Source organism: Perissodus microlepis, chromosome 7 (genome assembly GCF_051167445.1).
Source record: "Perissodus microlepis isolate ML-2025 ecotype Zambia chromosome 7, ASM5116744v1, whole genome shotgun sequence".
Classification (NCBI taxonomy): domain Eukaryota; kingdom Metazoa; phylum Chordata; class Actinopteri; order Cichliformes; family Cichlidae; genus Perissodus; species Perissodus microlepis.
The window spans coordinates 11,951,672-11,977,904 of record NC_140467.1 but is presented as its reverse complement, the minus strand read 5'-3'; the positions used below and the strand labels follow the sequence as shown (position 1 = coordinate 11,977,904).

At 41.4% G+C, this 26,233-nt stretch overlaps 1 protein-coding gene across 3 annotated transcripts in view; it reads left to right on the top strand.

Annotated features, from left to right (window-relative positions):
* The window catches only part of tln2b (talin 2b), an 89,048-nt gene that overhangs the window by 47,553 nt on the left and 15,262 nt on the right, over positions 1–26,233 (top strand). For 2 of the 3 annotated variants that reach the window (XM_084933437.1, XM_084933436.1), the window contains exons 10-44: positions 390–545; positions 1,283–1,384; positions 1,504–1,580; positions 3,860–4,043; positions 4,280–4,393; positions 4,809–4,917; positions 5,530–5,738; positions 5,984–6,082; positions 6,734–6,901; positions 7,254–7,548; positions 9,958–10,124; positions 10,792–10,920; positions 12,336–12,449; positions 12,625–12,738; positions 12,828–12,962; positions 13,168–13,296; positions 13,434–13,536; positions 14,257–14,465; positions 14,888–15,007; positions 15,175–15,372; positions 16,873–17,012; positions 17,535–17,628; positions 18,078–18,167; positions 18,283–18,405; positions 19,602–19,745; positions 19,970–20,155; positions 20,280–20,420; positions 21,135–21,316; positions 22,086–22,218; positions 22,336–22,437; positions 22,547–22,717; positions 23,395–23,541; positions 24,599–24,700; positions 24,829–24,948; positions 25,617–25,763. In XM_084933437.1, coding sequence (XP_084789563.1) covers positions 390–545; positions 1,283–1,384; positions 1,504–1,580; positions 3,860–4,043; positions 4,280–4,393; positions 4,809–4,917; positions 5,530–5,738; positions 5,984–6,082; positions 6,734–6,901; positions 7,254–7,548; positions 9,958–10,124; positions 10,792–10,920; positions 12,336–12,449; positions 12,625–12,738; positions 12,828–12,962; positions 13,168–13,296; positions 13,434–13,536; positions 14,257–14,465; positions 14,888–15,007; positions 15,175–15,372; positions 16,873–17,012; positions 17,535–17,628; positions 18,078–18,167; positions 18,283–18,405; positions 19,602–19,745; positions 19,970–20,155; positions 20,280–20,420; positions 21,135–21,316; positions 22,086–22,218; positions 22,336–22,437; positions 22,547–22,717; positions 23,395–23,541; positions 24,599–24,700; positions 24,829–24,948; positions 25,617–25,763 — 4,953 coding nt within the window. The remainder of the gene's footprint in view (positions 1–389; positions 546–1,282; positions 1,385–1,503; positions 1,581–3,859; positions 4,044–4,279; positions 4,394–4,808; positions 4,918–5,529; positions 5,739–5,983; positions 6,083–6,733; positions 6,902–7,253; positions 7,549–9,957; positions 10,125–10,791; positions 10,921–12,335; positions 12,450–12,624; positions 12,739–12,827; positions 12,963–13,167; positions 13,297–13,433; positions 13,537–14,256; positions 14,466–14,887; positions 15,008–15,174; positions 15,373–16,872; positions 17,013–17,534; positions 17,629–18,077; positions 18,168–18,282; positions 18,406–19,601; positions 19,746–19,969; positions 20,156–20,279; positions 20,421–21,134; positions 21,317–22,085; positions 22,219–22,335; positions 22,438–22,546; positions 22,718–23,394; positions 23,542–24,598; positions 24,701–24,828; positions 24,949–25,616; positions 25,764–26,233) is intronic. The other variant, XM_084933438.1, reaches the window with a different exon arrangement.

Below are 26,233 nucleotides of genomic sequence, written 5' to 3'. Positions count from 1 at the left end.
GTTTTGTCCTTCCTATTCCCCTTGGAGGGGAGCCAAGTGTAGGCTTGGCGTCTCAAGTGAGCTGTAATAGATTTTCAGTGGGCAGATAGTGGTGGGGCAGTGGAGCTGGTCAGACAGAGAGCTGGTGGAATAGCATGCTGCTGTGCTGACAGTCTGTGGAGACCCTGCTCAATAAAGCAGCAGTTAAACAAGACTGAACTCTGCTGGGTCACTTCACAGCTGCCCTTCTCCTCCTCCATGTGGGGCTTCAAGCCACAGACACAGCCATGTGTATTACGGCAGCATTGGGAGAACGGAACAATGGTCTTGCGTTTGCGCCTTGAATGAATCATCTGTGTAGGTGTTTAAGCACTGACATAAATGTCGTCTGATGTTTTCTTACTTGACAGGAAAAGATGAAGGGTAAAAATAAGCTGGTCCCGCGGCTGCTGGGGATAACCAAAGAGTCAGTGATGCGGGTGGATGAGAAGACGAAGGACGTGGTGCAGGAATGGCCACTGACAACAGTCAAGAGATGGGCAGCCTCCCCTAAGAGTTTCACCTTGGTACTGTGTCCTCAGCTCAACTTAGAGTGTGCTGTTATATACACTTCTAGTCCTATGCATTATTTGTATGCAGAGTGTGATATATACAACTCTTTGCTCTTTCCCCCATTTTTCTTCACTTTCCAATACAAACAGAGTCCTAAAAATTGTAGAGATCTCAGACTGCAATATTGAATGGTTTTTGGCATTGCTAGCCGGATATTTCTTCTGACTTAACAATAGATACCCGGGGGGAGAATGTGCAGAATTTGAATGTTTTATTTATCTGAAACCTTTTTCAATTTTCTTTACCAGCTGTTGGCTGTTTTCTTTCTCTACTGGAAAGGGTCTACTCCATTTAAAGATTAATAGATTATGCAAAGTACTCTGAGGTATATTTGCCAACATTGATTTAAACTAAGAATACTCGCCCACGTGTTTCTGTGGAACGCTTTGAAGTGAGCAGTTTTCAGATTCACTACATCTCATTTTTAATCAGCTCTTTGGAGAAATCGGATGCTCCGTGGAAGCATGTCACTTTTTTTTTCATTAAGAGCAGAAATGAGGAAGGTACTGCCATGTTTATTCAGCCCCAGTAAGGTTTTTTTTTTTTTTTTTTTTTAATCTAAGCACAGATAGTAAGGGTTTTATCACGAATAGAGTATTTCTGCAGTCTTGGGTAGATGTTACTATAAAATAATTTCAAATGACTAACTTGTCTTGCCCTGAATCTTTGGACTCTTCCTTCCATTACAAAGGATTTTGGAGAGTACCAGGAAAGCTACTACTCTGTCCAGACTACAGAGGGAGAGCAGATATCCCAACTCATTGCTGGGTATATTGACATCATTCTTAAAAAGGCAAGTAGTTGAAAATAAAATAAAAGCACATGTCTATCTGAATCAATATGAGATACATCCACCTCTTCACATATTCTGCCCACAGTATTCACTGGTGTCTGTTAAACTTCGCTCTGCAGAAGCAGAGTAAGGATCGTTTTGGCCTTGAGGGGGATGAGGAATCCACCATGCTGGAGGAATCAGTTTCCCCTAAGAAGTGAGTAGTATCTAGTGTAGAAAAATGCTGACCATTGTGATTCTCTTCACACAGTCTAGTTATTCATGAATTTAAAGCTTACTGTTTAATTGTGCATGTAATTACATTTCTGCCTGCCCAGCAGTGTACTCCCCGAGAGACATGATGTTAGAATTAAACACAAAAAACAGCACTTTAAACCTGAGACAATAACATTAATGCTCTTCTCGATACCCCAGAATACAATTTGTTAAATGGGTAGTTGTGTGATTTTTATAAAAGCTGCCTCTGGGTAAAGCTACTAGAATATCATTTTATTTTGGAAAAAAACATTGCATCATTTGGAGGTCAAGATATCACACCGGTAAAAAAAAGAAACAGCTTGCTAGAAGCTGTTTTAGTCAGGTATTTTTTTTTCCTATTTGGTTTCTGTCTGTCCAGATTTTCCAGTGTAGCTCAGTGACTGATGGAAATCGAGGTAAAGCAGCTGGACTAGGGCTCTGTCACACAGAATCTGAAAATTTGTTATCACTGGAAATCCACATGGCTGTCAGTGAAACCGCTCTGGCAGAATGGGGCATCATATTCCTGCTGCTTGTGGACCAATTGACTCATGTTGTGGTTCTCAGTACAAAAACATAATTGCTGCCTCTCAAAACAAGCCGTAATTAACTGGTGGAGTCAGGAGCATCTGTTGAGTTAGGCATGAAAACACTTTTTTTTGTACAGTATTTCTTCTGACGTTGCCTGCGTACTGTGGGAGCAGTTGTTGGTGCGTGATAATTGTTTTAATTATAATTCTGTCGTTTTTGTCATTTAAGTTAGAAACAGTCACATTATCATTTTGAAGAGTTATTTAAAAAGATCCTCCTAAGTAATACAAGGGAAAAGTTTACTCTAAAATGCCTACATATGCAAGTAATTTCGTTTTTAAATTTTGTCTAGACATACACATAAATTTATGTGATAGAAGATCAGATTAAAAGCCTGACAGATGAGAAGATAAACATATACGCCCTATGATCTTGGCATGAAACTGGACAAAGACCAAAGGTAAAGAAATACAGAGACAAAGGCTGACTATTCAGAGATGAGACAATGAGTGTGTAACACTCTTACAGTACTAACGAACAGGAATATAAATAGCAAAACTCATAAGCAGAAAGAACATCATTAACCTCCTAGGACCTGGCGTCCAAATATGCGGACATCACATTTTGGGTTGTCTAGACCACAATACTACATTTTGCTCTACAAGAGCCTGATATCCACTTACAAGGACATTATACTGCCACTGTTCGAATGAAATTTATAAACGAATGTCCTCATATGTAGATATCAGGCCCTTTACAAAATCGAGTAAAAAGATAATTCTTTGTTTTTACACAATCATCAGGTCCCAATCAGCCCAAATAGCAAAGAGAAATTAAAAATGCATGCCATGAAAGAGTTCGGGTCTTCGGAGGTGAAACTAAGAAGACTAAATGTTAGAACTAGAACCTAAATCATTTCACCAGATCAGAAAATAAAGTGGGCGTTAAGGTGTCTGGGAAGGGATCTCAAAACTGGATTATAGATGGCAGACAGTTGGTGTCGTAAACCACCGCCTCTGTTCAAAGATGGTCGCTCACAGTGGACGTAAATGGCTTCTTTCACTCCTCTTTCAAACCATCTGTCCTCTCTGTCCAAAATGTGAACATTGGCATCCTCAAAAGAGTGACCTTTGTCCTTTAGATGCAGATGAACTGCTGAGTCTTGTCCCGTGGAGGTGGCTCTTCTGTGTTGTGCCATGCGCTTGTGAAGTGGCTGTTTCTTCTTTCTTCTTCTTTCAGACATTTGTTTGAAATGATGATCTTGAAATATGCAGTTGTTTAGAAATGGGTCCAAAAGGCCTTCCCAACTTATAAATCTACAATTCTTCCTCTTCACAAAAAACATTTCAAAGAAACCATTTGAAGGCCAAAGTTACTGTGACATTCATGCCCATGATGAGTGTAAGTAACCTTCTGACCACAACAGCATGTACAAGGATATAATGTGCATAGGGAACAGCTGTGGCTTAGGAAACAGAGTGGGTTGACCACTAATCATATGGTCGGTGTTTTGATCCAAACCTCAGTGCTCCTAATGTAGGTGAATGGGTGAATGTGGCTTCTAGTATGAAGTACATTGATTGGTCAATTAGGCTGAAAAATGTTACAAATATGCGGTCTATTTACAATACATAAAGTTAATGTTTTGGTGTGATTAATTATAAAATTCTTCTTACTGCTTTCTATTTCTTTTTATTTTTTAATAAGGTCCACAATTTTGCAGCAGCAGTTCAATCGGGTAGGCCGTGTGGAGCACGGCTCGGTAGCCCTTCCAGGTATAATTCGGTCTGGGTCTATTGGCGGGCCTGACACTTTCAATATGGGTACTATGCCCTCTGCTCAGCAGCAAATCACCACAGGGCAAATGCACAGAGGACACATGCCTCCACTGGTGAGTAAGCGCTGACAAACATGCTGGTCTTTTTTTTCTTTTCTTTTTTGCTTTGATTCAGATAGTAACTGAAACTGTAGCTTGCAACCTGTGGGCCATTTAGGAAAAAATGTGCGACCTAAAGAAATCTGATCAAGAAAGTCTGATGTGATAGACTTAGTTTCACAATCTTGCAATCAGACTCCTTTTGTTAGGCCGTTTGCAAACACTGTGTCTGTGTTGTTTGTTGCTGTCAGAGTCTAGCCCAGCAGGCCCTGATGGGGACCATCAACAGCAGTATGCAGGCTGTGCAGCAGGCCCAGGCTGACCTGGGACATGTCGATAATCTGCCTCCACTGGGCCATGACTTGGTGAGCCATATTACAACCAGTTACTTCAGTTGTGGAAAATATTTCAGAACAGTTGCACCATGCATAGATGGTGCACTCTACCACATTCCCACAATCCTAGCAATCCCTTGAATTGTGCTTTTCTAACACTCGAGATTGTGTGCTTTCTGATATTACAGCCTCTGGATTTGCAAAGCAAAGATGGCTTAAAAAGAATCAAGCATTCTAATCACATCAAAGTCCATCAAATATCTCAAATATAATTAGGATGTAGGACTGACTGTAAATGTGGAGGCTGTATTTAATGCTTGAGTGTTTCCAAAGCCATAGGTGTTGTACTAGCCTAGTCCTTTAATCCTGTGAAAGAAAGCTGATATGAGCTGAAAATCACACACTACGATGAATGCCAATAGCTCTCATTTTCCTCCACCAAAAGGCATCCAGGGTTTGGGTTCAGAACAAAGTGGATGAATCCAAACATGAAATCCACTCTCAGGTTGATGCCATCACTGCTGGAACAGCATCTGTGGTCAATCTCACTGCAGGTGAGTGCCCGGGAGAATGCTAAATAACTAAAAAAAAAAAAAAGAAAAAAGAAACGGGATGGCATATGTTATTATTTTCTGGTTTTATTAATTTCTATATATGAGCTTTGGTTTCTGAAGTCTGCACTGGGCATAGTGCAAATGGTGTAAATCAATATGTTTTCCAAGTCGGCGTTACTGAGATGTTATTAAAACTAAAATGTATGTCTCAATTTTGCCTCATAAATATTTCTATGATTCATAAATCTTGAACCTGTTGTCCTGAAGCTGAGTTTACTGCCAGTGTCTCTTTCAGCGCCTCATGATTTTTGGCGCAATGCCAGTCAGGTTCCAGCCAGCCTTTTGCTTGGTTTTAATCTTACCTTGCCATCTGTTTGGTTGCACGTATGCTAGCTTCTCTGTCTAATACAAAGCTTTTTTGTCAGCGTGCTCATCTTCCATTTCAAATGGGTTCAAGCTACAGCACTGACACTGATGTGCTTGTTGCAGCATGTGAAACACAAGCTTCTCCGTGGCTTAGCAAAATTAAGGTGGCAACAGCATAACATATTAAGATGCACAGCAGAGATGTAACCCGATTAGCTTGTAATGATGGCTATCCATCCTCTGCAGGTGAGCCGACAGAAACTGACTACACAGCAGTGGGCTGCGCCATCACCACCATCTCCTCCAACCTGACGGAAATGTCTAAGGGTGTTAAGTTGCTTGCGGCATTAATGGACGATGAGGTGGGCAGTGGACACAAGCTCATGGGTGCTGCCAGGATGCTGGCAGGAGCTGTGTCAGATCTGCTCAGATCTGTTGAGCCCGCAGCCGCAGAGGTGAGGCACCTGCTGATTATTGTAGTGATTTGGACCTCATCCTTATCTCTAATCGCAGTAGTCACAAAGGCACACACAGTTTTGAACTGCATTTTTTTTTATCTGTGTCCCAGCAAAGATGTATTACAGAAGGTTTTATGGGGATGATTTTTTTGATCCTAAATTCTGTTTGGATAATTCATGGGAGCCTCTGTGAGAGCAAGCCAAGCCTGTGTAATGAATGTGATGATGTCATTCCCATACAGCCCAGGCAGACGGTGCTGACGGCAGCAGGAAGCATTGGACAAGCCAGCGGGGACCTGCTCCGTCACATGGGGGAGGGCGAGACTGATGAGAAGTTCCAGGTTGGACGCCACCCCCTCACTGTTTCTATGACACTGCTGGCCAAACAGGAAGGCACACACATTTTCTGAACTCGCTTTAAAAATGTCAATACAAACTTATGTAATCACCTCAGACTTTATTATTAGACCCTCACTTTATGTGGATTGGAAACAAAGTGTCAGAAGGAGAGCTTTTAGTAGTAAAGTGGCAATGCATTGTTCCAGACCTCCACTAACAGAACCGTTTCAGTAGCCTTCTCTAGCTGCCTAATTTATTCTTTTACTCTGAAATTCATTTACATGCCACATACACCTTAGTTTAGATGTCCTCTCGCAGCTTTTATACCACTCTCTTTAGTGTTAATGCCTGGAGAAGAGGGCTCATAAATCATCCACGGTCTTGTTCTCATTGACCTTGAGACAGTGTTCTTCTGTTACATTAACATAGTTTGTATTCCATTTGCTATACATAGTAGCACAGATGTGCTGCCTAAAATTCTTAACCATTTATCTCTTTCTGTTATGTGCTACACTTGTTCCACATGCATTAGCTGTGCAGTAATCACTCTATATAGATTGAAAAAATATGAAAACATTTACTTTCCTGATCCCATCAGTCATGTTTGCAGCTGCGCTGTGTTTCAGTGAAGGACATTGATTAATATGTTGCAGGACACCCTGATGAATCTGGCAAAAGCAGTGGCCAATGCAGCTGCTATGTTAGTCCTGAAGGCCAAGAACGTGGCCCAGGTGGCCGAAGACACCATATTGCAGAACCGGGTGATTGCAGCTGCCACTCAGTGTGCCCTGTCCACCTCACAGCTGGTCGCCTGCACTAAGGTACTGATGTAAAACTTGTTCGTCTCAGCAGCCCAGTAGGTAAAGGACAGACTATTAACCAGAAAATGATCCAAAAATATATATATATGGGACATATATGACATATTTAAAAAATATGTAATACTAATGTTTTATCCAATTGAAGCAGGTCATCATTGTATTTGTTGAATTCTTTAAATAGCAACTAAAGAAATGTATTCTGTATATATGTAGCAATATGTTTTATTTTAAAGCCTCACTTGTTGCATTTGGTTAGGTGAGGTAAGATTAATTGTAGATACAGTTTGTGTCTTCAGATTTTCTCTATTTTGTTTCCTTTGACTATTTCTGCCAACATCTGTGTGTGGTGCAGGTGGTGAGCCCAACCATCAGCTCCCCAGTGTGTCAGGAGCAGCTTGTCGAGGCCGGGAAGTTGGTGGACCGTTCCGTGGAAACCTGCGTCAAAGCTTGCCGCTCGGCCAGCGACGACGGTGAGCTGCTGAAGCAAGTTGGGGCAGCAGCTGGTGTGGTGAGCCAGGCTCTCAGCGACCTCCTGCAGCACGTCCGCCACTATGCCAGCTGCGGCGAGCCTATTGGACGTTATGACCAGGCCACGGATACGATTATGAACGTGACCGAAAACATTTTCACTTCCATGGGTGATGCTGGTGAGTGAATACCTGTGTTTATTTGAATTGTTTTAATGTGTTTTGACTTTATCACAGAGGTGCTGAAGGTATATTTGTGTTTATGTGTATGTTAAGTGATCTTAAAAGTCCTCGACCTGTTTTGAAAGCTAACACTGTTCGTAATGGCTTGAACCATGAGGCCGAAGAATTTTCAAACACAGTCGATTCTCAAGGGGTTATGGGAAACATGTCATCCAAAACCACTACAGAGTACTCAATCTGGTCCCAATCAGCATCAGGAAGACTTTGAAATTTAACAGGAAACACATGACCTGGGGATTTTTTGAGAGAACAAATGTTTAAATGCTGAGGCACTGCTACGCTTTTCTCATTTAATCTCTTTGTTGAGTTGATTGTCAACAGAGTGTGTTGGTTGAATCCCAAGAAATTAGCATGTAGGCTGTAACGCATATAAATGTATTTCATAGTCTTCTCTGGGTGAGCTATTTTTGAGCCGGAGGTGGGTGAGTGGGGAAACACAGCTCTTTGTAGCAGGTGTGTGTGGAGATGCAACATATATCAAAAGATTGTTTTATTTGTGGGAACAGGGATGACTCACTAGAAACCTAGCTATGAGAGTAGATGAAGATGAAGATGGTGTGAACCTGCACGACTACAGAAATTTCTTACTGATGCACTAGGTTTGCCTGTTAGGATGAATTAATATACTGTGCTAATTTGTCAAACACTGAAATACTTACAGCTGTAATAGCTCTGGTCGTGTAAGTTTAAGTAGTATGATTTTTCAAATTTACATAAAAATTTTTTTTACCTCTACAGTCTCATATGTAAGCTGGTAATGAGAGCCGAACTTACCAGTAACAGTCATCATCCAATCACATCAATTATGCCTTTAATGAAGATCTGTATGTATTAATGAGGCGCTATTATAGTAAAAGTGTTAGAAATCCTTTTAGTGGCCTCACAAGCGTTTTGTCTACATACAATATTTTACAGGCAATATTTCCAAAACCTTTTAAAAAATATGCTGGCTGTCAAGGCTGATACAGATGTACAGTTGAGAATTACGTTATTAGTCTCCGAAATTTAAAGTTTTTTTCAAAATTTCCAGAGTGGCTTTTTAACACAGCAAGAAAGTTTTAATTTAGAAAGCATAAATGAATTCTGTTTGCACACAATAACTGGTGGATCATATCAGAATAAATAAAAATGACCAGGGTGAAATATTAATAACCCACTGAAAAACTGATCTTTTTATTGAGCCATAGCACAAACAACTGCTGTGCAAAGATTTGCTTTAACTCTGTAATGCTCGAAGCTTGTACAATTAAGTTATTTTATGGTGTTTGTGTTAAAGAGTCATCAAGAAATTGTCAAAAATTCAAACAAAGCCACAAAGTACAGATCAGAGGAAGGATGTGGAAGATTTCAAGGACTCTGAAAAGCAAACTAGTGTCTAGAGACCCAACAATAACTGCCAACACACTAGTGAATGATTTAGATATGTCAGGAAGTGGAGTCTCAGAGAACACAATCACTATCCTGCACAGGAATGGAGGGTGAGGTTTCACACCAAGAACAACTCAATTTCTGCACATGACATACCTTCAAGCCTGACTGAAGAATCCTAAGGACAACCTGGAGAATGATTATGTATACTGGAAGCATCTCTTTTGGTCAGATAAGATTCAATTAGAGCTCTTTGGACACAGAGATGTGTGGAGAAAGAAGGGAGTGGTGTACAATAAAAAAATACCATCTTCACTGTTGAAACACGGTGGTGGGAGTATTATGCTGTGGGGCTGCGTCAGTGCATCTGTAACTGAGAATCTTATCAAGGTGGAAGGAATCATGAAGAAAGAAAGATATACAAAGATTTTAAAAGAAGGTTTTGACTGTTTTGCTCAAAGCCCTGACTTGAATCTGATTAAAAATCCGTGGGTTGAACTGAAGACCACGGTCCATGCCAGAAGACCATCAGAGACTCAGACATACGCCAAAAAACAACGGGCTGGGGTTGATTAGGAGATGTGTGTGAGGCTTGTTGAAAACTACAACAAACGACTGCAGGTTATTGTCCAGCAAAATGATACACAATTGACTATTAGCTTTAGCAGGCTAATAATTTTGACCCTGCCAGCTTCAGTTTTTTTTTTATTTTGTCATTTTGTTTTAAAGTAATATAAGTATCAAAACTAGGCTGTTTGGAAAAAGAGTGTTAAAAATCACTGGCTTTCTAATAAAAATGACATTTTTGTGGAGGTGCTAATAATTCTGTCTTCATTAGTATAGATGTCGTCACTGAAAAGACAAAAGAAAAATGTAAATGGACAAAAGCCCAAATCAGCTGAATGTCAGTTGTAACAGTTGTAATAGATCATTTTGATGTTTATACGGGGCACTAACTTGGTGTTTGCGTGTGAACAGGTGAGATGGTCCGTCAGGCCAGAGTTTTAGCCCAAGCTACCTCTGACTTGGTCAATGCCATGAGATCAGATGCAGAGGCAGAAGTTGATGTTGACAACTCCAAAAAATTGCTTGCTGCAGCCAAGCTCTTGGCTGATGCCACAGCTCGGATGGTGGAGGCTGCTAAGGTAGGAAAGCATCAGGCTTAACCTCACAATGCAGTGTGGTTAACATAATACCAGACAAGCTAACTGCTTTCAGTCATTATTACATTACTTTATTGTACCTTATTATATTCTACAAAATTTAACCTAGCTCTTGATGCAGTGCATTTTATTTTGTTGTTGTTACATCTAGAACAGTTTTACTGAATATCTGAATATCTTCCCTTTGATAGAAAACAAGTGTTGGCATTACTGTATGCACTATCTACTAGCATCATTTCACATCCAAAATAAAAAGGCTGCCGCATCAGTGGCTCTTAATGAGCCCCTGGCACTGCTGAGCAGGATATTATCAGTGTGAAATACGCAGGCATGTGAAACGCTGCTTATGGCTCGTTAGATGTTTTTGATCTGTGACACATTAATCACCACGTCACTGCCATTATCAAAGAGGAAGTGAGGATCTGGCACTGACGGTTTCCTTGGAAACTGTCAAAAAGCAGACAGATCTAAATGACTCTTTCCATCTATTGCACAACTTGCATAACCAGAGTTGTTTAAACTTTTATTGCTGAGATCTGATAGCTATTGTTAGATTCTGCATGTGCAGTACAGTATGTGTGAGGGAGTGTGTGTCCGTGTGTGCACATCTGCACATGTGTACATGAATGTGTGTTAATGCATCCCCCAGGGGGCAGCCGCCTACCCGGACAATGAAGACCAGCAACAGAGACTCAGAGAGGCAGCTGAAGGGCTACGTGTCGCCACTAACGCAGCGGCTCAGAACGCAATAAAGAAAAAAATAGTCAACAGGCTGGAGGTGAGTTAAAGGACTCAATGTGTCATCATTTTTTCTGTTGTCTGACCTTGATCAAAACATAAATCTTCTTCTTGTTTCACCTTACTGACAAAGGTGTGACCCAAACATCTCTTTCTGTTATTGTATAATACCTGCAAAAGAAAGATGGTGTAAAAATAAAAGGAGAAAGAAAACACTGAAAAAAAGGATGCAAATAACCATGTGCTTCAGCCCATATCAGTAGAAACAACTGCTGGGCAATTTATTATATTTGTATTATTTCTCTTTCCTATAGCACTGTGCTATAAGCCCCATTAGTGCTGTGGATGAGCCACCTAAGTGTAAAGATCTGTATTTAGCCCTTGGTATCAGTTTGCCTCTAATGACTTCCCGCTCTCTGCACAAGAACACACAGTGTAGTGTTCAGTTTTCTAGGCACATAAACTATGCATTACCGAGGGCTAGAATAAGCCTGCTATCAGACATGCAGCATCTCAGTCATCCTTCTTGCAACAGATGTTCACAGTAATGATGGTAATAGCATCCTCTATCAAGACAGCATGTAAGCTGGGGAAGACCAGAATGTTGAGCATATCCAAGTGGATGTGACAAATATAACAGATGACACTATGACCCTTAAGACCCCTTAATTTATCCAGTTTTATACAGACAGCATGATGAGCATATCATTTTATGTATTCCACTGACAAGCCACAAGCTGAAGTGGCAGTGTAATAGGTGGGGTTTGTTTATCTGTTTCTCTGCAAGATTATGCAAAAGCTACCAAGCCGAATTTCATGAAACTTGATTGAGTGGGTTAAGTTCAAAGGAAGAAGCCATTAAATTTTCTTTTGTATACTGATGACATTCTTTAAAATTGCAAAAGAAAAACAAGGGCACTTGATCTATCGGTCTATCTGTCTGTCTGTCTGTCTGTCTCTCTCTCTCTCTCTTTCTTTCTCTCTTTCACTCTTTCACTTTAGGGTTACGTGAAGTATTTGCACCTCTGTGTAAATCCCACACAGAATTCAACCTTAATTTCTCTATATAACGATACCATGTGTTACGTATATCTTTCCATCAGTATCTCCTCACCCATTTAACAGCTTTGTTTTCAGTCCCGTCATTGCTTCAAACCCTGTCTTGTGTCTATGAATTAATGTAAGCTACACAGGCTATTTTTAGCTTTAGTTCTGGAAATGTGCCCAAGCGAAGGCAGTACTGATCACTTCATGAAATCATGACCGAGCAGCGTACTTCCATCCATTTCCCTCTTCTTCCAAAACCTTTTGGTTGTGACCCCTTTTAGTCTGATTAGAACTCTGTTGGAGTACAGAACATGACAGCATAATACTGCGCAGAGCAAAAGTGAACATTCCTCTTAGCCAAGCAGCACTCTCTTACTTACATTTTCTCCATTTGTGTCTTCTGAACAGATCGCTGCTAAGCAGGCAGCGGCTGCTGCTACACAGACCATCGCAGCTGCCCAAAACGCAGCTGCTTCCAACAAAAATACAGCCTCACACCAACAGTTAGTTCACAGCTGCAAGGTATGATCCTGCAATCTTTGTGATGTGCTCTTTTGTACTAATGTTATAGCCTGTATTTACATATAATACATGTTATCACAGGGAGTGTCTTGTTTGGGAGCCTTGTTAGCACCTTTCTCTGTAAGTCATGATGGTGTGGCATATGAAGCAAACATTATGTGGTGTTTAATTTCAGATGGTAGCAGATAGTATTCCCCAGTTGGTGCAGGGAATGAGGAGCAGCCAAGCCCAGCCTGAGGAGCTGGGCCCCCAACTTGCCCTCATCATGGCCAGCCAGAGCTTCTTACAGGTTTGTATTTCACCTTGACACAGTGAGTGACTGTGACCCTCTATCAAAGGAATCTCATTTCTTGGTGTGTTTCTATTACTGTCCCTCAGCCTGGGAGTAAGATGGTGGCGTCTGCAAAGTCAGCAGTTCCAACAGTGGCCGACCAAGCTGCTGCTATGCAACTGGGCCAGTGTGCCAAGAATTTAGCTACCTGCCTGGCGGAGCTCAGGACTGCCACGCAGAAGGTATCCTTACATAACGGCGTGAGCATGATTCTTTTCACTGATGCAGGCCATCAGTGAAAAGATTCACTGTCCAATTAGAGTCTAATTCTGTGACCTCACATCACACATTTACATGCAGGATTGCATCTTGTCTGCTGCGTATGGCTTGTGTTTAAGTAACAGCTATGTCTGTGGGGTTTTTTAACTTTTTTTTTTTTTTTTAAAGGCACATGAAGCTTGTGGCCCTCTGGAGATTGACTTAGCCCTCAAAACTGTACAGACACTCAAGAGTGAACTTCAGGATGCCAAGATGTCTGTCATCGATGGCCAACTCAAACCACTTCCTGGAGAAACGGTCAGTAAATAGAAACAATTACAGTTTGTCAAGGAAACATTAGGCTAGAGATAGCTGCTGTGTAGAAATACCAAAATGCTAAAGAAATCTTAACCATGAGTCAAATGAGTTATTTATGTGTTCTGTCGCTTATACAGCTGGAAAAATGCGCTCAGGATTTGGGAAGTACGTCTAAGACTGTGGGTTCTTCCATGGCCCAGTTGCTGACATGCGCTGCACAAGGCAATGAACATTACACAGGTAGTGTATTTTATACACGAGTGGGGCTGAGAAGTTTGAGCAGCCATTTAGATACATATGGAATACTGCCTGTGACTTTTATTTAAAAGGAATTCTCAAAATTGTGCCGAGTGTCAGTGAGGATAAACCAAGCTAAAGATGTTATTTTATTTGTGCTGTCATTACCGCCTTGAACCGAACCCCGGGAATCCAACATGGCTTCACTGCTTTGCCGTCAGTTTTGGCTCAAACGGGGATCTCAGTGGAATTGAGATGAAGACGGATAAAGAATAACATTTATAACAATGAGTGCTCCGAGGCAGTACTTCATGCTGTGGCCCAGGGTGCTGCTCTCTACTCATTAATCTTTTTTTTTCACTGGATTTAACATTTCATCAGCAAATGGCTCCACTCTGCTGGTTAATGCAATTTGATGCAATTTGCAGCTTTTTCTTTTTTTTTTCCAGTTCTATGTGTAATAAGTTGAGGGGACCTCCAGTGTGAGGCTTTATTTATCATATTAAGTGATTTATTTAAACAATGAAGTTATTTGAGTATAATGATTTTTTTCTTTTTTTCACAGTGTGGTGCTGCTAAATCCTGCTTGTTGACTTGCACAATGCCATTACAGTTTTAGTAAAGACAGGAAATACACGTAGCTCTCAGTTAGTACTGCTTAAACAGGGCTGCTGAAATGCGACACTGGAATGTATTTGCTAAATCGTCACTCATTTTTCACAGGTGTTGCTGCTAGGGAAACAGCACAGGCTCTGAGGACATTAGCTCAAGCCGCTCGAGGTGTGGCAGCCAGCACCAAGGAGCCTCAGGCTGCAGCTGCCATGCTGGACTCAGCCCAGTGTGTGATGGAGGGCTCAGCCATGCTCATCCATGAAGCACATCAGGCCCTGGTTCATCCTGGTGATGCTGAGAGTCAGCAGAGACTGGCACAGGTAGCATACCACTTATTAGCATATAGATAGATAGATAGATAGACTGATTGATTGAGGAGCACTGATGGCCCCTGTCTCCCTCATCTACTGATTTGTAAAGAATTTTCCATTACAGTCGTCCCCTCTACTAAGTGTTGCTCTTTTTTTTTTGCATTTCTCGGCTGGTTTCCCTCTCTCAGGAGAGGTTTTGCTGGAGTAAAACTGTTCATTCTCCTGCAGCCCTTCAGGGGATAAACATATTGTTTGGCATATATCTGTGACAGCAGCATAAATTAGTGACACGGATTATTGTGCACTGCTGTGAGCCCAATTTGCATTTGAGATATTTCTCCACATATAGCTTTGCTCTGGGGCTTTGTTGTGTAGCACATTTTTAGAATGACTAATGACGGACCATTGACAGATGTTGTACTGTGTTGCAGGTGGCCAAAGCTGTTTCGCACTCCCTTAATAATTGTGTGAATTGCCTGCCAGGCCAGAAGGATGTTGACATGGCCCTCAGGAGCATAGGCGAGGCCAGCAAGAAGCTACTAGTGGACTTTGTGAGTGTTGCTTAAGCTTTTTCTTAGGGATTTCTTGCCTTTTATGTTTGCATAATGACATGAGAGTATTTATATATCGACCCTTTATCCCCAAACAGAATATTTCCTTTTGCCTGCAGTTTTAATATTCCAAAGTGTGGCCTAATGTGCATGTCTTGTCTTTGAAGCTCCCTCCCTGCAGTAAGACATTCCAAGAGGCCCAGTCTGATCTGAACCACACAGCAGCTGAACTCAACCACTCCGCAGGCGAGGTCGTCCACTCCTCTCGTGGAAGAAGCAGCCAGCTGGCTGCAGCCTCAGGGAAGTTTAGCCAAGACTTTGATGAGTTCCTGGATGCTGGCATTGAGATGGCAGGACACACCCAGGTAGGTTTCATGACCATACAAAGACTTCACGCTCCAGTGACACAGTTTAATAGTGATCCAGTGCCAGCAGTTCATTTAAAGCTTTTATCAGGTAAACTCAAAAGCTTCAAATGCAGAGTGCATCTTTGCATTACTTTACTAACCAAGAGCTATCGCATTCAGTTAGTCACGCTAATTCCTCCAAAGAGCTCTGAAGTATTCAGATGCTTTGTGTGATGTTCTTGTTCTGAATATTTTGCTCATTCATTCAAAATTCTAAATATCAGACACTGAAGAGGATGTACACTAGTACACATGGGAAATTTTATCTCATGTGTCCTGAAGATACTCCCACAGCTTGGACTGGTTTGTAGGTCCTGACTCCTGTCTAAGTAGAATACTATCAAACTGATTGCTCACCACCCAGAGACTGTGCTGGTCACTCCATGGTAAACAGAATAAAGGCGAACTAGGTATGTTGCATAATTTGGGGTTACATGTTGAGTTCGTTCTTTACCTTTTATAGGAGCAAATTAGCTCCAATAAAGTGGTGTCCACTGCATATGAAAAGTAAAGGGACAGCCTTTCTTGTTCAAGACTGTTTTTAACCTGTACTAATCTCTTACTTTACAACAGCTATCACATTTCTTCAACATGTCTGCATGGAACTAAACACCTCAGATGTTTATTTTGTTTGTCCACAACACATTTTTTTTTTCAGATTCCCCTGATAATGTTTGTGTTTTTCTGCCACAAATGGCTCATTTTAGTGTATAGTCTCAGATATAAGCTTTTTCTTTGTAACCATGCCTTCAAGGCCAGCATCTTGGAATCACCTCTTCGCTTTTGGCGCTGAAATAGATTTTTGTGGGTACCGTTTAATGAAGCTGCCAGTTGAGGACCCATGAGGTGTCGGTTTCAAAGTCTAGAGACTCTGATTAACTTGTCCCCTTGTTCTTTTCTACACCGGAGGCTCCTGCTTCTCTTTTATTCTGGTTAGAGCCGGTTTGTGCTGTTCTGTGAAAGGAGGCGCGCGCACCGTTGTCGGAAATCTTTCCCACATGAAATAGCCTAAATGTCTTGGAACAAGAATACTCTGAGTTTCAGGAGAAAATTCAATTTTGGGGGGAATTTCTGAGACTAAAGTCAAACCCACAAAGGCTCATATAACTAAGTGCATTACTTCTTTAATCAGTACAGCAGTTTTTAGCTGTGACAACAAAAATTAGAGTTAGGCTTTTTGATATAATAAACTTGCATTAGGGAACACAATAATACTGCATAAAAATCATTAATTGATAATTGTCACTTATACACACAATATTAATATGACTAAAAAACAAACATTACATAAATTTGACAATCAAAGACTCTGTTATGTGACAAAAGAGGATAGCCATTACTGTAAAGTAGAACACTCTAACCAATACTGTTTAATAATTGTAACACAACATTTAATACAGATTTTAAACCATCAAAAACAAAATTCACCTGAATTTTTCTTCTTCCTTGCATGTGCAGAGTAAGGATGACCAGATCCAAGTCATCGGTAATCTGAAGAACATCTCCATGGCATCCAGTAAGCTGCTACTGGCTGCCAAGTCTCTGTCTGTGGATCCAGGTGCAGCCAATGCTAAGAATCTCCTAGCTGTGGCAGCAAGGTGCGATAAAACGCAAGCAGTACCTGAAATGTGTCAGATTTTCTGAATGCTATGTTGTATTTGCCAGTGAGGTGAACAGCTCAGTAGTATATATCATGTGAATCCTGGCTCAAGATCTGTAGCAAGTAATGATAGCTATAGAAAACAGCTTCTTACTACATCTGTATGCCACTCCTACAGCGTGTCTGTTCGGCATTGCTAGGGGGAGTACGTATCCTCCCCTTAGTGGAGAGAAGCCAAGCAGCTGGTCCCGCAGGGCTTTAGGCCTGACTGACTTCTCTCTGTCTAATTAGGAAGATGGAAGCCTTGGCTTGAGCCTGTCTGTGCTCAGCAAGGCTGAACACAAACTCGAGACAATCTCGGCACTCCTGTGAGCTGTGTTATCCAATCGCAGCGAGAAGCCGGCAGTGCCATGCTTGAATAGGGGGGCTAAAAGCATGTGTGAGTGAAGCCAGCCTGTGCGTGCATGCAGAGGACACATGTGAGCGCTAAAGAGGCTGTGTGGCTGCCTGTGTGTTTCAGGGCGGTGACAGAGAGTATTAACCAGCTGATAACGCTCTGTACGCAGCAAGCAGCAGGACAAAAGGAGTGTGACAACGCCTTGAGGGAGTTGGAGGTAGCTTTCCTCACATACAGGATACCACACAGAGGTTTTCTGGGTTCTATGCATGCCTGTATTTCATGTTTTTTAAATAAAGTTTATGAGTTTTGTATTTTTTTCTCATGGTTTCCCACTATTTTCCATTAGATTCCTCCTATATAGCCATGTTTTATAGCTGGATAATACATTTAGAACAATAGTACAGTAGCTGCATTAGCAACACTAATATAACAGGAGCATTTTTACATTCTGAAGCCTACCGATGATTATACTATGAATAGTTTTAAATGATATTAATATTGTTCATTTAAGGCCTTGATTATGATGATTTATCTCTGCACAGATCAATTTATAATTATAATGTTAGCCTCAGGTCTGAATTAAGTAGCTGATAAATTTCCAAGGATATCAACATAGAAATGCAATATTGTAGTTTAAGTTGTTGTGTCTCCGTCTGTACTCAGGCTGTCAGAGGTCTGCTGGATAACCCCAGTGAGCCCGTCAACGAGCTCTCCTACTTTGATTGCATCGAGAGCGTCATGGAGAACTCAAAAGTACAGGCGTATAAAATAACTGAGTGCACTATGTACACTAACTGTCAAATATTTTACATGGTAGGCAGCTGAAGAGCTAATTTGTCCACATTTTCTCCATTTTCATGTGCCTCAGGTCCTAGGGGAGTCAATGGCAGGCATTTCTCAGCACTGTAAGACAGGTGATGTGGTGGCCTTCGGGGAGAGCGTGGGCTTGGCGTCCAAAGCTCTGTGTGGGCTGACAGAGGCTGCAGGACAGGTGAGATCACAGCGCCATACTAACTCGCTCTGACTTACCCTGCTTCTGCGCTCGCCTTCCCTTTTTCTCTTTATTTTTAGATACCTAGAATTAAACACACACTTTGTTTAAAACAGCAAATTGCTATCAATTTTTAAGGTTGACATAGCCCAAGACATACGGCGTAAAAGGAAATTGAGACATCTTCACAAGGTGGAAATCACTTTCACGCATGAATTGCTGCCCTGAACCCTTCTAGTCGATACCCAACAGAGGTGCAAATATCTGACATACTCAGAGCAGACATTAAACAATCTTCACCCTGCCAGCTGACTAGTACCAACTTTGTGTGATGTCCTATTGGATCAATCTGCACCAGTCTAAGAACAGTGGAGGTATTAGCCTTGTGAATCAACAGCTATGAATGATGTAACGGATCTCTGCCTTGGCCATGCACTGCTGGGTTTTCCCCTGGTTGTCCCTCTGTGTTGTCTTGAAGGTTCCTAGTAGGTGGGGTTAATTAGTACAACTGGGAGCACTTGGCCGAGATCATTTAAGATCTGGCTTTCTTAGCTTTTGCTTCCTCTTTATTAACCGAGCTTCAGCCTGGTTATTTAAGGTTTTACCCCATACAGAATCACACATCTAACATTTGATCACAACTTGAAATGCAGAGGAGTGGGGTCATCTTCTTGTGTGTTCCACAGAAAATGTCAGATGATTGTGGGACATCCAGTCCTTTCTGTTGTGCTCTGTTGGTGGCCACACAGAGTCATTGTCTTTGTTGTTTTGTATGGGTTTTGGGTTGTTGTGGGTTTTGGTGTGAAGCTCTTGTCCACTCAGTCATAGATATAGGCACTCGCATTGTTGTTGGCGTAGAGTATTTCAGTGTTTGTGCAGGTTCTCTTGATGGTTTTCATGGACCATGGCTGTTCAATATTTATCAGCTCTTGGTGTCCCAACCACAGACTCGTAAGATGTTGAAACTGTATTGGTTACACCATATTGTCAAAGGTAATCAAAGGTTTTATATATATATATATAAAATTTGGGAGTATATCCTTTTCACAGTCTGTGGTTAGGACCCCATTCCTATGGAGTGGGTGTGGCAGCCTTGGCCACGGCCGGCTCTGTATTCCCCTTTGTGTCCCTTTGTGCTTGGGGGGTATCCAGTGTAACTGGGAGCACATAACACGCTTTTGTTTTCTACTCCACAGGCCTCTTATCTTGTAGGTGTTTCTGATCCCAGTAGTCAGTCAGGCCACGAGGGGCTGGTAGATCCCATTCAGTTTGCACGAGCCCACCAAGCTATACAGATGGCTTGTCAGAACTTAGTGGATCCTGCCAGCAGTCCCTCGCAGGTAAGATCCATTAAAGGCTGCAGAACATTAGTCTCCTGGCATATGGAGACTGAGTAGTCTTTAATAACTTGCTGCTAATTCTGTCATATCTCTTTAATTAAATACAGTTTTTAAGAATAAACCTGACCTCTGTGTTTAAAGAATCAATGCCCCCATGCCTTACCTAATTTTATTTTATACAGCTGTTCCTCTTTGTTAATGGTTTTGGTTCATTTGTTCGTAAGGTCTTGTCCGCAGCAACAATTGTAGCCAAGCACACCTCGGCTCTCTGTAACGCCTGTCGCCTGGCCTCTTCTAAAACTTCCAACCCAGTGGCTAGGAGACAGTTTGTCCAGTCAGCCAAAGAGGTGGCCAACACCACAGCCAACCTCGTCAAAACCATCAAGGTCAACTCTCCAACTGATCAAAACGTTGAGTGTAAATTTGTTACAGATATCTTTTTCGTCAAGTGAGAAGATACAGATGTGTGTATAAATAGTTACACACTTACAAAAACAGCCAAATGAACAAATATTCATGACTGTCTTATTTCAGGCCTTGGATGGGGATTTTTCCGAAGAGAATAGAAACAGGTGCCGCGTTGCTACAGCCCCGCTCCTCGAGGCTGTGGAAAACCTGACGACCTTTGCCAACAACCCTGATTTTGCAAGCATTCCAGCTCAGATCAGCAATGAGGTATTCGTTCAGTTGATGCTTGTTTATAATGCTCCTTTAAAATGTCCTTCACCTTTTCTAGTTAAATGATGGAAAGTTAATAAAAATCTTTTCAACAACACAAATGAGATCTGTGACTGTTTTTTTTTTTTAGGAGCAGTGAAAATGTTCATTTCATCCTACAGAAGATATTGCGCTTTTCAGTGAGATTAAATGAGTGTTTGTGACTTGTGTATTCAGTTTGCTTAAAAACTGCCTTTTATTTGAGCCAACAAGCAAAGGTTTGTGCTGTGAGCAGGAGAGGAAATTGAATTGAGGTCCAGATATTTCAGTTCCTTTTGTTATTGTCAAGGAAAGGCTCAAAAAGAAGGATGTATTTTTTGTTCAATCTGAGTGCAATAGTTTGCGCATAGTCCTCTAAAAGCTTTATGGCTGTAATCTGTTGGAGGGCAGTGTTTAACAGCACTTTCTCTTAGCACAGCTGCTCTAATCTTCATCTTGTTAATCTAATTGTCAAGGGGGGGGTTTGCTCGTATCATAAAGACTGAAGGTGTTTCTTCGTGAGTCTGTGTAAAGCTGCCTGTCTAATCTCATCCCTCCCTTTGATTGCACCTTTGATCTCGCTCAGGTAGTCAAGGAATATTAACAACTGTCAGACCAGTATAGCTAGCTCTTCACTGTCGAGCTGTTACCTGGGCTGTTGTTTCTCCTACACTAATCTTTTCATTTCCACAGGGCTCAGCAGCACAGGAGCCCATTGTGCGTTCAGCCCGCTCCATGCTCGATAGCTCCACTTACCTTCTAGAAACAGCCCGCTCACTGGTCCTTAACCCCAAAGATCCCCCCACCTGGTCCATACTAGCCGGCCACTCCAGGACAGTTTCTGACTCCATCAAGAGTCTCATCACCTCTATTAGGTTTGTATTAATCCCGCCTGTGATCATATCTGTCTCTGCAGCCATGTCTTCAAAGTTTAGAAAGGTTTCCTTGCAGTGAGAGAAAATAAATTCTCATATTGGAGGACTTTTTTGTGACATCTTTTCAGCTAAGCAGGAAATTGCTGCATTAGTATATAGCTACTGAGTTCCCCACTGCTTAGTAATAGATTAGCGAACGGTGGGGCTCGCTACGGTGGATCTGAAACACATTTCATTATGTGGTGTCCTACCAGCTCTCACAGCAACTAAGACCTACAATTAACAGACATTAACATTTAACCTTGACTGTCAGTATTTTTCGAGTATTCAAGCATTTGGAGGAAACGTGTTGCCACTTTCTCTCGGGAGCTGAATGAAAAATGATGGCGTTCTCATGCCTGCATAACAAAAATGAGTTTCAAGCCAGTGGCTGATTAGCTAGGCAGACCATTGTGACTATGTGCTGATTGCCTGGTAAAGCCCATGGTAATAATATGACTGCAAGATTACAGATTGCATTACAGATTCATTTGTGAGCTTTAGGGCTTTAGGTGAATATATATTTTTTTAATTTTTTGATCTTATTTTTTAACCAAGCAAGCTTCTTTTCCTTTTTTTACTGTTTATATTTTTCTAAGCTGATCTGCTATGGGTAGATATGAGCATCATTTTTCTTACAACTCAAATCTCCAGATTTCTTATTATATATTTATTTGCACATTAAGGTAGAGACATTTGTCTCTTTTTTTCCCATTATTTCTGGTGACAGGGACAAGGCACCGGGACAGAGGGAGTGTGATTACTCCATTGATAACATCAATAAGTGTATCCGGGACATTGAGCAAGCTTCACTAGCAGCGGTTGGCCAGACCCTACCCTGCAGAGATGATATCTCCATGGAAGTGAGTTCAAATCCCCCATCAGCTGTATCCTGTGTGAGAGGGAAGAGGAACTTAATGAGATCTGTAGTCTTTCTGTTGAGACTTTTACTGTAATTCTCTGCTGTTGTAACTCACCAGGCACTCCAGGAGCAGCTGACATCCTCGGTACAGGAGATTGGTCATCTCATTGATCCAGTCTTTACAGCTGCCCGAGGCGAAGCTGCCCAACTAGGACACAAGGTGCTAGTCTGACAGTGTATCTCTTCATTCCCTTTAGGAGGCAAACACACAGTTTTGTATGTTTTGGTTCAACTTTTCTCTGACTATTGTCCTAAATGCTTTGTCTCAGGTAACCCAGCTGGCCAGTTACTTTGAGCCACTCATTATGGCATCGGTGGGCCTGGCCTCTAAGCTGCATGACCACCAGCAGCAGATGACCATCCTGGACCAGACCAAGACGCTTGCTGAGTCCGCCCTGCAGATGCTTTATGCTGCCAAGGAAGGCGGGGGAAACCCAAAGGTAGTGCTGTGTTTTGCCTGACTTCAGAGATGAGCTGTAATGGAATGGGAAAACAACGAGTTTCAAAAATAATGGAACATCTTTGTCCATCGTTGTCAGTCCATTCATTGTTGCACATTAATGAATCCCTTCTTTCACAGTTTCTCTATTTCTTTCAGCTATAAACCATTTGTATTATCAAACTGAGCAGAACAAAGCCTCTGGAGTTCTTTTTAAGTTTTCTATATTAGTGCTGGAATTGATTTTAAGATTTAAGTGATTTTTTTAAACCTGTTCATTGCACAGCTTCTAATCCCATTCTGAAATGATTGTGCTTTTACTCAAACTCTGCTGCCATCATTACAGCCATAAAACATTGAAATGAGCTCCTAAGAAGCTTTTTTTTCTTATCAGATTGTCTGACTACCCCAGGCTTTTATAATTTTATTTTTATGGCTACATTCTGAGATATAGATTTACTATTGTACAAACTAGACTAAGTTTGAATTATTAGCCAGCAGGGATGATATCTGTTCTTAAATCAGAAAGGAACCAGCCTGGTGACACATCCTCTAGTTGGACACTGAGTTCTTACTAGCTTGAGGTGCACTGTAGAGCTGTTGTCAAGCTGATGAATTACCTCCTGGCTAAACCGAGATGGCGTCACAGTAACGTTAATCAGCTGCCCGTGTCCTCAGGCATCCCACACACACGATGCCATCAATGAAGCAGCCCAGCTGATGAAGGAGGCTGTTGACGACATCATGGTGACTCTGAATGAGGCAGCGAGCGAGGGCGGCATGGTTGGGGGTATGGTAGAGTCCATCGCTGAGGCTATGGGCAGGGTGAGTAAAGATTGTTGTTGTCATTCAGTTTCAAGAGAATGTTTCTTGGGTACTTTGAGTGGATTTCAAGTTGCCACTTGACCCCCGACTTGTCTGAAAGCAGAATGAGCTTTCTCTCAAAGCCACAGTGGGTGTTCTGAAAGAGTGTGCTTGTCTATGACTCTTATTAGTCCAGAAGATGGCACGTTTTAAAATCCACAGCCCACTGGTGATGTTAGTTTTCAGTCATATTGCTAGAGGACATGTGTGTTGACAGTCTAGTTAGTAACTGACAGCGACATGTGCAAACTCAGATGTAAAGCACTTGGCCCAGTTCAGCAAACGCCTATTTTTTCCCTTCTTGTGCCTTTTACACTTTTAATTAGAATGTGCATGTTATCTAGAAAATGGAATATCCATGAAGAACACAAAGTGGAAACGGCTTAATAAATGTATACATTTAAAAAAATATATCATTTGACATGTAACTGTGAAATAAATGGGGTTGTATCTGCTTCAGGGAAAAAAATAAGGTTGGAATTAGCAAATTCAGCACAGCACTTTTAATCTATTAATTGTAGACTTTTGTAGGAATTGTAGGAAATTTCATATGTATCCTTCACATGTGTGGTAAAGAATAAAAATTGTATAATGTTTTGGTGTAATTAAGATAACTAAGATTTATTGACTTTGTCAATGCACTGCAACCAACATATTTACTAATTCACTGGACATTCTCCAGCTGAAAAAATAAAACACTCAGCGCTCTCTCTTTGGACTCAGAGCACAAATGCATCTGAAAAAGGCAGATAGCATATCGTCCTTACATATTTAATGATCAGCCTGATCTGTGTGGTGTGCAAAAATTTTCCATTTCTTTCTGGAACCTGCATCAATGGACAAAGCAAGATACACTTAAAGGATTTTCAAATGATGCAGAATAAAACTAACTCTGTATTGTTCATTATTAAGCGTGTTCATTCGAAATTAGGTTATTGATTTTCTAATTCATATTTGTGAATATTTGTTTATGTATACACCTTAAACCAAATCTGTAGCTACCGTTTAATCTTTACAGCTGGCTGAAGGAACACCCCCTGAACCCGAGGGTTCCTTTGTAGACTACCAAACCACCATGGTCAAATTTTCTAAGGCCATTGCCATCACAGCACAGGAGATGGTGAGCATGCAAATGCATTACAATATTCACGCGTCACTCATGTCTGCAGTATTTACATTAAATCTTCAATGCCAATGTTTGACAATAGTGCTGAAGGAACATTAATCAGTTGATGCATATTCTCGCAGATGACTAAGTCGGTAACCTGCCCCGAAGAGCTCGGTGGCCTTGCCTCTCAGGTGACGGTGGACTACGGACAGCTGGCACACCAAGGATACCTTGCTGCAGCCACTGCAGAGCCAGAGGAGGTGAGAACACTTTTTTTCTTTTTTCTTTTTTGTGGAGGATGTGGGGGGGAACGTTACACTCCTGTATGGAAAAAAAAATCATTATTCATTGCATCTTTTAGCAATTGTGCTGCAGAAATGTCAGACTGAGTTATCAGCATAGGTCTGCATTTTACACCAAAATGCTTCCGGATGTATTTGCTCACACACTGATCAGAGCAGATGTTTGGTGTTCTTTGATATGACGCCTCTTCCTCAAGGCTGCACCAGCAATGTGAGATCAAACAGAAATGTAACCCTCCAGCATCAGTCTCTCGCAGCACCCACGGACTCTTGACTTGAAGCTTTTCTCTGTTGTCCAGAGGACAGCAATGTGTGGAAATATTGCACTAATAAGCACACCGCTCTTATCAATATCTTGTATATAACAGACTGCTGGTTACCATAGCGACATTTCGCCTCTACAAGTCTAAAAGCCTATAGTGATGCTTGTAATGAAGTACCACCCACCCATGAATTGCAGTCTGGAAATTAAAGGTGTAGTGCCAGCATTCCCTCTCTGAGGGTGCTTGAAATCATTTATCATCCACCCGCTGGATAAGAGAGATGCCAGTTAAGGAGATTATTGTGTAGTATAATGACACAAATGAGATGGCTGCAGTGAAGCTGATGCCTGGTTATGCTTTCAGGTTGGCTTCCAGATAAAGACGCGGGTGCAAGAATTGGGCCATGGCTGTATTTACCTGGTCCAGAAGGCTGGAGCTCTGCAGCTCAGCCCTACTGACAGCTTCTCCAAACGGGAGCTCATCGAGTGCGCCCGTGCAGTCACAGAGAAGGTAAGCGATATGGATAGAAACTTAAACGGCTCATTCAGGGGAAAAAGCTAATTTTCCACATTATTTTGACTTTCAAAATCTCATCTATGTAACATGAAACATGAATTCAGTTTTAGCATTTTACAAAATGGTTAAATCATTGCTCAGTGTTATAGCTGTATTCTTTAATTATAGCTAATCACATAAAGCTATAAAGAAGATAAGCTCGTGCAGTAATATATAATAATACAATAATTTATCTTTTTTTTTTTTTAATCTTACATTTTGTAGAAAAAAAGATTAAATGAATCTAATTTTAGCGTCGCCTCACTGTATTATTGTAGCACTCATGAGGCCATGTTCTTCTGACCACCCTCACACTGTGCAGTTGACAATATTAATGTCTCCACGCTGTGACCCTGGCAGCTTCTAGCCATGCTGCTCACACATTTTGTCTTCACTCCAAGGAAATGATTTGATTCGGCGCTCAT